The sequence below is a fragment of the Wyeomyia smithii genome, chromosome 1 (assembly GCF_029784165.1).
Source record: "Wyeomyia smithii strain HCP4-BCI-WySm-NY-G18 chromosome 1, ASM2978416v1, whole genome shotgun sequence".
Classification (NCBI taxonomy): Eukaryota; Metazoa; Arthropoda; class Insecta; order Diptera; family Culicidae; genus Wyeomyia; species Wyeomyia smithii.
The window spans coordinates 149275048-149289355 of NC_073694.1; the positions used below are offsets into that span (position 1 = coordinate 149275048).

The 14308-nt window shown below is 36.2% G+C and overlaps 2 protein-coding genes across 2 annotated transcripts; one reads left to right on the plus strand and one right to left on the minus strand.

Moving 5' to 3' along the window:
• The first annotated feature begins 6720 nt into the window (after positions 1–6720).
• Positions 6721–8066, plus strand: LOC129718590 (vesicle transport protein GOT1B). Its single transcript, XM_055669510.1, has 4 exons — positions 6721–7084; positions 7147–7238; positions 7298–7558; positions 7621–8066. Exons 1-4 carry the CDS (start codon positions 7060–7062, stop codon positions 7663–7665), a joined length of 423 nt encoding a protein of 140 aa, XP_055525485.1. The 5' UTR covers positions 6721–7059; the 3' UTR covers positions 7666–8066.
• Positions 8067–9113: 1047 nt separating this feature from the next.
• On the minus strand, positions 9114–13041 carry LOC129718589 (ADP,ATP carrier protein 2). The gene is made up of 5 exons (XM_055669509.1): positions 12812–13041; positions 10250–10710; positions 10061–10188; positions 9893–9999; positions 9114–9824 (listed from the first exon to the last, which is right to left on the minus strand). Exons 2-5 carry the CDS (start codon positions 10672–10674, stop codon positions 9582–9584), a joined length of 903 nt encoding a protein of 300 aa, XP_055525484.1. The 5' UTR covers positions 10675–10710; positions 12812–13041; the 3' UTR covers positions 9114–9581.
• Between the last annotated feature and the right edge of the window lie 1267 nt (positions 13042–14308).

Genomic DNA, 14308 nt, shown 5'->3' on the forward strand with positions numbered 1-14308 from the left:
GAACGCCAAGCCGTTCAAGGTTGTCTTGAAAGGTCTCACCAACGATCAAACCGTTGATGAGATCAAACTTACTTTAACAGAATTACTTGGCATAGCCCCTACCCAAGTAATTCTAATGAAACAAAAATCACAAGGCGAAAACAGTCAGAGAACTGGAACTTCCCTTGTTAATTATTTAATTCATTTTAACCGCAATAAGGTTAACAACTTAAAATTTTTTGAAAAAGCACATGCTTTGTATAATGTGCGTGTAAAGTGGGAAATTTATAGGAAGTATGGCGGAGGTGAAAAGCATATCACCCAATGCCGTACTTGCCAACGTTATGGCCATGGTTCCAAATTCTGTAACATGGGCCAAAAATGTCTTAATTGTGGAGACTCTTCTCACAAAAAGGACACATGTCCTGTGAAAGAGAGTAAAAATTTTCGCTGTGCGAATTGTAACGGCAACCATATGTCAAATTTTTATCAATGCCCAGTCCGTTTAGCAATTGTTAAGGCAAGGCAAGGTAAACAAAATTCAATTTCTCAATTAAACCAACTTCAAAACAAAATTCTCCAAGCGTACCAGTGACGCATAGTTTACCTACTCCTTTGCATACCCGTTTAACTTATGCACAGGTTACAGGTAGTTCGAACATTATACCGCCTAGTGTTGGTAGTTCGAAAATGACCGTTAATATGGGTAAGCAAAACACGCTAGAAAATAATTGTACACCTATTACTCCAGCTAATATTGCTGCCGAAAATATTTTTTCTAATGTCAACTGCCTGGGGCCTATTACGGCAGGTAAACTTTCTTTTTTGCAACAGGCAATGTTCGATCTTATGAACGTCATGTTGCATGTAGGCACAAATTTTACTATTAAAATTGTTTCTAATTTAAAATTTAGCAATGATTTTAAATAAAACAATTAAAATATTAAATTGGAATGCTCGCTCATTGAAGGCCAATGAGAATGAGCTTTTTAATTTTTTAACAGTAAATAATGTGCATATTGCAATTATTACTGAAACATTTTTGAAACCTAACATAAAATTAAAATATGATCCCAATTACGTGGTTTATAGATATGATAGGATTCAGGGTTCCGGCGGTGGAGTTGCAATTGTTATTCATCGCCGAATCAAACATCGTGCTCTTCCCCATCTTGAGACGAAAGTTATTGAAACTTTGGGAATTGAAGTTCAAACTGAACTTGGGATTTTATTTATTGCCGCAGCATATTTACCATTTCAATGCACACGCGAGCTCAAAAATTATTTTAAAGGTGATTTACAAAAACTCACCAGAAATCGTTCGAAATTTTTCATAATCGGCGATTTTAACGCTAAACATCGTTCATGGAATAATTCTCAAAGTAATTCCAATGGCAAAATTTTATTCAATGATTGTTCTTTAGGATACTATTCTATTTTGTCTCCGAATAGTCCTACATGCTTTTCTTCTGTAAGAAACCCTTCAACAATTGATTTGGTGCTGACAGATCAAAGTCATGTATGTAGTGATTTGATCACACATGCTGACTTTGATTCTGACCATCTTCCAATAACTTTTTCTTTATCACATGAATCAGTTTTAAACCCTATGAGCTCTGTTTTTAATTATAACAAGGCTAATTGGGAAAGATACAATACTCATATTGAGAGAAATTTCAATAATGAGCTTGATTTGCAAAACGAAGTGAATATTGATTCCGCTTTGGAAGCATTAAAATGTGCGATTGTTGATGCCAGGAATTATTCTGTTCCAAAGGCTCAAGTGAAATTTGATTCATCAATAATTGACGAAAATTTTCAACTTCTAATTCGTTTGAAAAATGTCCGCAGACGTCAATATCAACGTTCTCGTGACCCTGTTTTTAAAAATATTTATAAAGATTTACAGAAAGAGATTAAACATAGATTTACTCTTCTGAGAAATAAAAATTTTGGGACTAAAGTTGAAAAATTGAAACCATATTCAAAACCATTTTGGAAGCTGTCGAAGATTCTTAAGAAACCTTCAAAGCCTATTCCAGTTTTAAAAGATGGTGAACGTTTTCTTGTATCCAATGAACAAAAGGCTCAAAGACTTGCTAAGCAGTTTGAGTGTGTTCATAACTCAAATTTGAATTTTGTGAGTCCAATTGAAAATGAAGTCACACGTCAATTTGATTTAATTTCTTCCCAGAATTTTTTACCTGCAGGAATAATTGAAACTAACTTGAATGAGATTAAATCAATTATTAAAAATTTCAAAAATATGAAAGCACGACTTAATATACTAATCAAACATCTCCCTGAGAGCACAATGGAATTTTTAGTGAAAATTTTCAATTGCTGCTTCAAAATTGCATATTTTCCCGAATTATGGAAAAATGCAAAAAATACTCCCATTTTAAAACCGGATAAGAACCCAGCTGAAGTTTCAAGTTATCGACCAATCAGTTTGCTTTCTTCAATAAGTAAACTGTTTGAGAGAATTATTATTAACAGAATGATGTCACACATCAACGAAAATTCAATTTTTGCAAATGAACAGTTTGGATTTCGCCATGGGCATTCCACAACTCATCAATTGCTCAGAGTTACTAATATGATACGAGCTAACAAATCTGAAGGTTATTCCACTGGAGCTGCTCTTTTAGACATAGAAAAAGCATTCGACAGTGTTTGGCATAAAGGTTTGATTGCGAAATTGCAAACTTTTAATTTTCCAAATTTCCTAATCAAAATTTTAAAAAATTATCTCACTGATCGAACTCTGCAGGTTGTCTATCAGAATTCAAAATCTGATAGATTTCCTGTCAGAGCAGGTGTACCTCAAGGTTCAGTCTTGGGTCCAGTCCTGTACAACATATTCACTTCAGATCTTCCTGATTTGCCTCCAGGATGCACAAAGTCATTGTTCTGCGATGACACAAGCATTTCCGTAAAAGGAAAAAGTCTTCGTGTCATATGCAGTCGATTGCAGAAAAGTTTAGATATTTTTTCTTCCTACTTGCAAAAGTGGAAAATCTCTCCCAATGCTTCTAAAACTCAAATGATAATTTTTCCGCATAAGCCTAGGGCTTCTTTCCTCAAGCCAAACAATAATCACGTTGTCAAGATGAATGTGGTTATTTTAAGTTGGTCCGACAAGGTTAAGTACTTGGGACTAATTTATGATAAAAAACTTATTTTCAAAGAGCACATTGAGAGTATATAAGTCAAGTGCATCAAATATACGAGATGTTTATATCCTCTCATTAACAGGAATTCTAAACTTTGTTTAAAGAACAAACTTTTGATTTACAAACAAATTTTTAGACCAGCGATGCTTTATGCTGTACCGATCTGGTCAAGTTGCTGTTCAACAAGGAAGAAAACGCTCCAAAGGATTCAGAATAAAATTCTGAAAATGATTTTGAAGCGTCCTCCTTGGTTTGGTACACTCGAATTACATAGACTTACTGGTGTTGAACCATTAGAAGCTATGTCAAATAAAATTATTAACAAATTTCGACAAAAATCGTTGCAATCCTCAATTGCTACGATAAGCTCTCTTTATAGCCAATAAGTTAGCAATTAAGTTAGTTGTAAGTTTACTTCCCCTTTTCTGACAAGTAGGTTTAAATCCCTACGAATGATAAGTCCTAATTGCGAAAGCAAACAAATCCTAACAATTAAAATTACAAATTTCTAACAGTGTTGAGAAGTCACCATTTGTGATTGGACACACATACTCATTATTTACTAATATTTATCATAAATACTTAAGCAACTAACAAATCCCCCCTTTAAAAAAAAATGTATTCACTTTTTGGGTTCTAAAATAATGATGTTGTAATAGAAGTATAAAATATGAAATTTGATGTAATGTAAATGCTCAAAAAATAGCGAAAGAAAAGAAATGACTCTTAATTTCGAACAATTCAATCTCGCACGTGATACCGGGAACATTCAAATGGTACGATACCACATTTAAATTATATTGTGGCCACATATATTGATCAAAGCAGGTATAGTTTTAAATAGCCTTTGAATTTCTCTCTTTCCATAACTTTTTAACCACATATCAAATTGTTATGAAGTTTGTTATTTGTAAGTTTGAGAGATGACTCGTTCGTATGACACTAGTTCTGTTAAATGAGTCGTGTAATCTTTGAGATAATAGAATTTCGTTGTTTTATTAACAATTTAATACATAACGGTTGCTTAGTTCGATTATAATCAAATGAAATGGGAACGTATAGGGCAGCCAAACTTTGAAACCACGTGTTCAATCATACATCATCAGTTAACCCTTAACTAGCCCGTTCATCTGATAATACTATTGATCAAATCGGTTGTGTACTTTCTGAGATAATGAAGTTTCGTGATTTTCACAATTCGGTACATTACAGACGAAGTTAAAGTTCGATTACAGTAAAATTCAATAGGGTGTTATGAGTCAGCTAGACCTTTCATTTGACACTAATTTCGTGAAAATCGGTTCAGCCATCTCTGAGAAAAGTGAGTGAGTTTATGTATTTTTCGAAATATGTTTCTTTTCATAGCTAGATTTCTCATTTTTAAACATAACAGGCAAAGTAATATACCGATTGCAAAAAAAAAAAATCAATACGGTCTTATCGGGTAACTATACCTTTCATATGACACTGATTTTGTGGAAATAGGTCCAGCCATCTCTGAGAAACATGAGTGAAATTAAACAGTATTCAGAAGACGTTACTTTTCATAACTTTTGAACCACACGTTCAATCTATATAAAATTCAAATGTTAAGGGTTTTTAGGATAACCCGTTCATTTGATACCAATTTTATTGAAATCGGTTGTGTGGTTTCTGAGATATTAATGTTTCGTGATTTTTACATTTTTAAACATGATCTCTAAAATAAAAATCCAATTACAATGAAATTAAATAGGGTCTTTTGGGACAACTAGAACTTTCATTTGCATATAATTTCATTGAAATCGGTCCAGCCATCTCTGAGAAAAGTGAGTGAGTTTAAGTAGTCTTCGAAATATGTTTCTTTTCAAAGCTGGATTTCAAATTTTTAAACATAACAGGAAAAGTAATAGTCCGATTGCAAAAAAAATCAATAGGGTCTTATGGGGTAATTAGACCTTCCAAATGACACTGATTTTGTGGAAATCGGTTCAGCCATCTCTGAAAAACATGAGTGAGATTAAACACTCTCCAGAACACGTTTCTTTGAATAACTTCTGAACCATAAGTTCAATCTTTATGAAACTCAAAAATCAAGGGTTTTTTAAGTAGCCCGTTCATTTAAAACCAATTTTGTTAAAATCGGTTGAGTAGTTTCTGAGATATTGATGTTTCGTGATTTTCACATTTTTGAACATAACCTCTAAACTAAAAATCCGATTGCAATGAAATTCAATAGGGTCTTACGGGGCAACTAGACCTCTCATTTGTAATTAATTTCATGGATATCGGTCCAGCCATCTCTGAAATCGAGTGAGATTGGGAGAGCGTTACATACACGCATACACACACATACACACACATACACACACACATACAGAAAATACTCAGCTCGTCGAACTAAGTCGATTGATATACGAGATTCGACCCTTTGGAGCACTTTTATACCTTTGGTTTTTCCAGTGTTTGCTATACCTTTCTAGGAGAAAGGCAAAAATGTTTCTTGGGATGTGTAAACGAGATAGCGTATCACCGCCACTATTCATACACCTCTATCTGACAGCTGACAGCGGGCACAAATGGATTTGAGTCCAGGACATGAGTTTATTGTCATTCACTGTTAATCGATATAGGGATGTCAATGGCTTGTGGAATACACTTGCGTTTTGGCACAAAATCAAGTGTCTTAAACTTCGGTTTGCCATATCATGCATGCCAAAATCAATCTTCTTACACTCAGATTTCAGTGCTAAAACACGTCAAATGCCAAAACACGTCAAAATACCGTGGATTCCAATAAAAATCGATATGGGTCGACATGATAAACTGAATGGGGGTAGTTAATTGACATCGACATGTTGAGAACATTTGGTCCATATGCGACTAGACCTAACCAAGTGCCAAAAACATTATTTCGAGTAACCGGCGATCAAAGTTTAACCACCCCGTATGTTTCCTGCTAGCTGCAAAGAAATTTTGCTCTAATACCATTTTAAACTACCCAAATGATTACATTTTTCCATGAAAGATAGATTATCGATTTTAGAATCCACTAGTGTAATTAACTCAAATTAAAAAAAAAAAATGGCGCTTGGTTCGGTCTGTTCTCACGCCGAACATTTGGTATGAGCGTGAGATTTTTTTTCAGTGTACTACCTATTAAACACAATTTCAAAATAAACGTTATTTTTTTGGACGATGATATCGTTATCGAGTGGCCCCAACTAACAATTTTGTTGAGTAACGGCTTCTCAAGCTACAGTTCAGCTGAAACTCGCTTATTAATAGCTAAATAAACTGTAAATCAACAAAATTGTTTGCTGGGCACGTCCGTTTGTGTGTGACTCAATTAACAAGCACGAAGAAAAAGTGAATTGTGGCGAAAGATGAAAGCTACTTTACTATCCCAATTTTTCGCGATTATTATCAGATAAGGTTTAAGCCACTTGTAAAGAAACTTTGTTTTTTTTGAGGTTTTCTCTACTTACATGTTTTCATTTTATTATGAGCTTGACAACCCTGAAATGGTTTTTATAGTAACATAATTTACAGCACCAGTGTGAGCAAGCAGCGTGAAATTGGGTTTGCAGTGTACTTTTGACAGCGCTACGTCAAACGTGTTGTGATGTAGTATTTTGTGAGGCGAGTTTTAGCAAACTATTGCAGTATTGATGTTAAATTATTTTTAAAAATTAAAATTGAGAGACAGAGCTGCAAAATTAACCAAATTTTTTTCGTCTTCAAAGCAGTAAAAATGAAAGTATAATTCGAATCGTAAAATATCCTATTGTTTCACCGCTGCTTTATTTGGATAACAAATCCTAATGACGTGGAAAACTGATTAGACATCCTGCGATCAGCTTGCAGTATCATAAATATATTGGATCTATTTCTGTTATAGAATAGTATTAAATTTACCTTAAAAATGTTCGAGATAAGTGACACACAAAGTAAGCAAAGGTGTAATAAATTATGAGTTCAGTAATCGTTATAGATTTTTTGTTTGTTTCAGAAATCGGAGTTGGACTGGCGGGTTTTGGGGTAGCTTTTTTATTTCTAGGGGTTTTGCTTCTTTTTGATAAGGGTCTACTAGCCATTGGAAACGTAAGTTATTCTACATCTCAACACGGGTGCAAAAATGTTGATTCAAAATTTAATTTTAGATACTTTTTATTTGTGGATTAGCCTGCGTAATTGGGTTAGAGCGGACATTTAGGTTTTTCTTTCAGAAGCACAAAGTAAAAGCTTCGATTGCATTTTTCGGTGGCATAGTGATCGTTCTGCTGGGATATCCGCTGATCGGTATGTTGATCGAAACCTACGGATTTATTTTGCTGTTTAGCGGCTTCTTCCCGGTAGCCATTAATTTTTTGCGAAGGGTGCCGGTGTTAGGCAGCTTTCTAAATATGCCCGGTGTCAGTAAGGTAAACGGGAAATGGACGTGCGTGTTTTGGTTGAAAGATAGTACTGATATTTTTCGTTTTAGGTTGTGGATCGACTTGCTGGAGACTCGAATCGAACTACGGTATGATAGCGCTAAGGTCACTAGTTTAGTAAAGTTTTTTTTGTAAGAAATGGAATCCTCTGCTACCTAAAGGGAGCTTAACTCTAACACGTCAATCACCTGCTGGAAAAGTGTCATTAGTTTGACGAAATACTTCTAAAGAAATGTTGTGATGTACATGACCAAAACTGTTTTGTTATTCATACTTCGAGTCCTTGGCACTTCACTAAGTAGTTCTTCAACTGATTATTATATTATTATGTACAAAAAATATTGTTTTCGCTCAGGCGAATTAGCAGCATTTTAATTGGCAAATAAGTTCAATTGAGATTCGCAATAGGTTGGAAGCGATGAAAATAACTTCCCGCTGATTGTATTTCGTGCTGCATTAAACTATTACTAATTGTGAAATATTATTTTTCAAACAAGTGTATTGATTGGTTAGAAAGAATTCCCTGATTTGGTATGAAGCTTAATTTTTGGGCATGTAGGTTCCACTAAATATTTGCGGTGTAACTTTTCAGGGTGAAACTAAGCGATTTATTTTCTACAGCAGCCTGTTCTGAATGTTTCACAGTGAAACGATTTTATTTGTTGCAAAAAACCTCTTTTTTATACTTATGGTTAATTTATCACAAAAGTAAGGGGCCACCACATACCACGTGGACAGATTTTTAACGATTTTTACCCCCCCTCCGTGGACAACTGTCCATATAAATTCTAAAAAAATTGTATGGACCGTGGACATTAGCCAAACCCCCCCCCCCCCTCCAAAGCTGTCCACGTGGTATGTGGATGGCCCCTAACCAAACATTTAACAATGAATTTTTATTATTTTTACATTTTAGGATCCATACTAAATATATTCAAGCGTGATTATTTCATAACTTGATTGGAACATATGATATACATTGGTATGTCTGTGTTCTTCTGGATCAATTCATGAAATCTGGCTACTGAACTTGAGCAGTATTTGAATGTTATGTTTAGTTACAGCAGTATGAAGTACAGTTTAGTTATTTTCAGTATGAAATAAACGCATGACGCATTTGAAAATTTTCAAAGTTGTTTTTGGTTGTATATTCTTCGTTTCATAATTGCCCTTAGTTTGTGTGAACAAAAAATAACCGCCCTTAGTTCTGACAATAATTCGTTTCTGCGGATGATATCGAGTGACGTTGCCAGGTAACTGAACTTTGATAATATTTAATTGATTGTACAGTTAATGTTAATCAGTATTATTATATTTGTTAATGAATATACCGATCCTTCCACAGAGTTTATGTGGTTTATACCTACTAGAAAAAAAGGGGGCGTGAAATTATTTGTGACCTTAGAACTATATTAATCAACAATATTCATGATGTATCATGCCATTTGGCAGTTTGGATGTAATTTTCTTGGTAATTGTTTACACTTCGCTGTAGAAGGTGTAATGATAGGCGTTGTGGATCGCTAAATTGAAAGAAAACCTATAATATTTCTTTTGTTCGTTTTATTTTCCCTCAGGGCTTTTCACAGACTTAAGGCATTATGGCATTCGTACATATTTTATGTATATTTGGTATTCGCTGCATCACTTCGATCGTCACTCGTTTTTTTTTGTACAATTACGTTTGGCGCATAACATTCGGTGTTGCTTATAGGACACATCAATCGACGGCTACTGGTTTGGTAGATAATAATATAGATGATCGCTTAGAGTTAACCCGACGAAACAGGTTAGAGAGATATTGATAGAACTACCAGGAGGTTTCTTCGAAAACTAAGAAGCCGCTTTCAATATACATATATAATATATGTATCTATCAATCTGGATTCAGGACTAACACAGATTCAGGATAACAAGGATTCGGGAGGTGGACTAGGAGGGAACGAGGCATGAGCGGAAAGGAACAAAAAACTCAATAAAAGCAGGATGTTACATGGTGAGTTTCATGGCTTTAAAGTAGCTTTTTGATTTCATCGTACAACACCAGCACGAAAGCACCACCAGTACCGCGAAGCACGTTGGAGAAGGCACCCTTGAAGAAAGCCCCTGTACCTTCCTGTTTGGCAATGGTGGCCCAGCAGTGCAGTGTGCTCTTGTAAATGATTTCGGACTTTGCCCGACCAGACTGCATCATCATACGACGACGGACAGTATCAAATGGATATGATACGATACCGGCAACAGTTGTGACGACCTGTGCAAAAAAAAAAAAAGATTCCTCAATTAACTTGGCTTGCAAAGAACCATCATAGTCGTAGTTACCTGAGCGATGGCCCAGCTGACATACCATGGAGTGGTCTTCGGGTTCGGTAACATACCGCGAGCAGTATCGTAAAAGCCGAAATAGGCGGCTCGGTAGATGATGATACCTATTTTGAAATAAGACGAACTCATTATCATTTAGAAATAATTAGGGAAATAGGAACATACCCTGAACAGATACACCAAAGCCTCGATATAAACCAACAATACCGTCTGTTTTGAAGATCTTTCCAAGACAATCACCCAGACCCTTGAACTCGCGCTCGCCGGAACCTTTGCCAACATCGGCGGCGAGACTATTGGAACACGAATAATCAATAATATTATCAAATTAGAGCAAACTCAACCAGCACATACCGAGTACGGGCGAAATCGAGCGGATAGACGAAGCACAGTGAGGTAGCTCCAGCCATACCACCAGAGGCGAGGTTACCGATGAAGTAACGCACAAACTGGGTGTTCTTATCGACACCGCCCAGGAAGACCTGCTTGTACTTATCCTTGAAGGCGAAGTTAAGCGCCTGTGTTGGGAAATATCGGATGACGTTGGCCATGTTACCACGCCAGTAGGCCGTAATACCCTGCTCCTTCGGGATGCGCACGAAACAATCGACCATACCCTTGTACCGGTCGGCTTCGGCGATCTGCTTCGAGATGTGCTGCACTTGCAATAGCAGTTTGACACGCTCAATTGGTGCCACAGCGGTTTTGGAAATGGCCGCCGAGATGCCACCGGCGGCGAAATCCTTCAGGAAGGCAACGGGATCTGCTAGTCCAGACATGTTAGCGTAGTGCCTTGGAGCGTTTGAGTTAGTAGCCTGGGACGAAAATAGAAAATCATTGTTTAATACCTATATCATAAAAAAGCGGAAACTAATAACCTAATATCTAACAAAAAAAATCGTAATCGTAGAGAATAGTAATGATCAACTAAAACCTGAAATTGAAGGTGCCAAATGGTTGAAATCAAATGCTACATAAAGTTTTTTCTTAGACGACCTTACGACCTTTTGTTCGCTGGGTAATATTTGCTCATAAAAATGTTAGTTTTGAAGAAAAAAGATTTCTTTTGTTTATATAGGGTATCGAAATTCTTCGTCAGTGGTTTTTTAAGATAAGATCACTGCAGAAAACCTGACGAAGAAAACCACCGACGAAAATGTTCGATACCCTATCAAATTTTTAATTGATTTCTTGACATTTTGATGCACTTTAATTGCTTTACTAAATTATCAGTTTTGTAGATTTTTTGTACGACTCTCCTCACTACCAGATTTGTTGATCTTTTGTTAGATATGCCTAAGTGCACTTCTATTATTCGGTATACCGTTATTGAGAAGTGGCATGCTTATTATTATTTTATCCGTTGCTTGCATGTAATGTGATTTTACCCTCCCTTTACTGATCTACTATACCGAGCCTCGTTCCTTCTGTCAAAAATCGCCAATTATAGCTCCTTAGAGATTCATATAGGGACTCATTTTGTTAAGAGGAAGTCACATCAAGGTATTATAGAATTCAGCATAAAGGAAGGGTAAATGCTGAGGTAGCCTGAGAATAAACCCATGCATAAGTCCGTTTCGACATCGAATGACCTGATACTACTAAGATTCAGCTAGAAATAAAATAAAAACGATGCTCGGAATGACACAATAATACTTGGATTGATATTGAAAAAGGCTTAAATATTTACAAAGTTTCAAAATTAATCGAGATGCCAACTTGTAACTAATACTTCTAGGTGAATATTGTTACACCCAATTTGATTTTAGCCAGATAATTTTCAAGTTTGCTAACAGCATCGGCAAATAAAAATAAACTTCCAGATACGAACATTCGCATCCGCATCAAAACTCATATATCCGCACCCGCATCCGCATCTGCAGATGTCTTAAAAATCACATCCGTAACATCCCTGCTAGGAGTAAATAGTAATATTTTGCGACCCAAAAGGAATCGAGCTTCCTCACGTATATGAGCAAATTTATGTTAGTCAAAATTAGGTTAACTCTCATCTGGTTGCTTTACACACTTCAATTTGATTATCCACAATTTTGTTGTATAACAGATTATCAAGCTATTACTTAGCGAATTTCGGTTAAACTACAGTTAAAGCCGACGTTATTCAACAAAATTGTTTGTTGGGCAGAACTTAATAACTGAGAAACTTTGCTTTTTCGTCAGAACTTCGGTAATGGAAATTTTGAAAATTGCTGGTTTATGGCAAATCTATAATCTTGTTTAGGACTTACTAGTCAAACAAAATTCCGATAACATTACACTTTCAGTTTTATTCACTTTTTTAGCTTTAATTTATGTATTTTCACGCACTGAGCAATTATAACCATAGTGCTGCTATTGATAATCCTCAGAAAACTGCTAGAAGCCATACTGTTATGTGATTATATTCAAGCTTCGTTGTTATGGGCAAAAAATCCGTGGAAGTTTATATTTTTTCATTTTATAACATAGAAATTCAAAAACTGCAATCACGCATTACACTTAATTTTTCTTTTAAAAATCGCAATATGCTGTACTAAACGAATTGCCAGTAATTACTTTCGACGATTAGATAAATAAGTTATGTAATTGCACCGATCTACTCACTAATATTATGCAACTGCAAACAATTTTGACCGTTGTGCCAAGTGTGCAAACTGTTACTTTAGCTGCTGCACTACCCTCGTATACCCGTTATGCAATCTAAGCCTGTTTCATTTTCATCTTGAAATTTTCCAGTTCTTCCTCTTCATAGCTCGAAGGACTTTTCTATTTTTCACTAAATATTTTGCGTACTTTGCTCAACATTTCCACTTCTTATATAACTGACTCCGTTGATTTACAACCGTTAGTTTTTGGCGCGAAAAAAAAGCACGTTTCCGGCCTACCAGAAAACTGCCAGTACTGCGAACTGCTTACCTGGGCGAGTTGGTTGCTTCGAACGGCTTGTTCTTATCAGCTGATGGAGTTGCTATGAAGGTTGTTCGATCTGCCAGTTGACAAAGTGCAGATTATCCCGCAGGGGCTGTGAAAGCTGTGCTTCTGGTGGTTCGATCTTTACTCGAAGACCGCGGGACAGTGAGTAACCGTTGATTGAGGATTTATGAACGGAGTAGTTTCAGTGAAAATGCGCTCACGACCTTCGCCTCGATTTCGGCACGAAGGCCAGTGCGCCGATGCTATGAGAGGAGTCCCATTAGCAGACGAAGTTCACTATCGCCACCCGATCGCAATGATGCACCTTAGTGACAGCGATCGTGCACCAGAATCCGAGTGCATTTCGTGCGTTGTTCGTTTGTGATCATATGAGCGATGCGATCAGCAGCCAACAACAGCTGCCTAGGACGTTGTTATGGTTTTGGCACCGGTAAAGGGCAATGGGAAGGCCGAAACCCGCAGGGACGGTTTGTTTTGGAACGCTGTTGGCGTCCTATCAATTGGCTATTTTGAAACTGATTTCTCGATGAATAGTAAAATAGTAAACTGTGACCTTTGATAAACCTTGCTCATTATTTACCAAAGTGAGTGGCGCTTACTGCAAGAAGGGTCATCATATTTTTCAGGACAAAAAGATGTCTATATCACCTGAGAATTTGAATTCGCAACAACAAAAACATATTTCATTGAACGCAATTTCCGGATTCCAGAACCCTCCCTCCTCTTGTATATAGCCGATACTGACAATAGTTGTGGCTGGCATGACATTAACCTGGAAAACTCGTTTTTGAGAACTAAACCGCACCGTTTTGCTATTTATAAAATCAATTTCAAGCTTAGAACTTGACATGCGCCACCGTGAACTAAATCGGCAGTTTACGGTTTGTATGCACACAATAGCGTGGCTCAATGTTTTCCTCCTGCGAGTTTTTCTTTCGTTCGAATTTATACATATTATCTAAGTCTGATTACTATAGTTAAATTATCATATTATTTACTAAAAAGAATAAGTAGTAAATTATTACATCATTTATTCGTTTTAGAATGAACCACCCTAGCAGAGTCATGCTCACGCGCGCAAACGGATGATCAGGTCCGGATTGGCGTGTTCATAGGGAAAGTGCAATTTGCCAAGTTAATTGCATCATGAGAGTGCATTGTATGCGATCGATACGTTTATCCCCGATCACGGTCGAGTAAATTTAGATCTCGTCTGTTAGTTGTCCGTTTCTGCTTTTATGGCAGGAAAATCGACACGGGCGGCAGTCTCGATCCCTCCAAGGACATTTTTGTAGTTTTTTTTTGATATTTAATTGAATTTTGTATCTTTCGATATAATTTACTTAGTATTATTCACTGATAAAAACCTTATTTACACTAAGGAGCAGTTCTTAAGTGCTTATAATTTAATAGAGTATATGTGCTACTTTAGAACATTTTAATGTTGAAAAATCACAGGAAGGTTGTATGCAAAGCCAC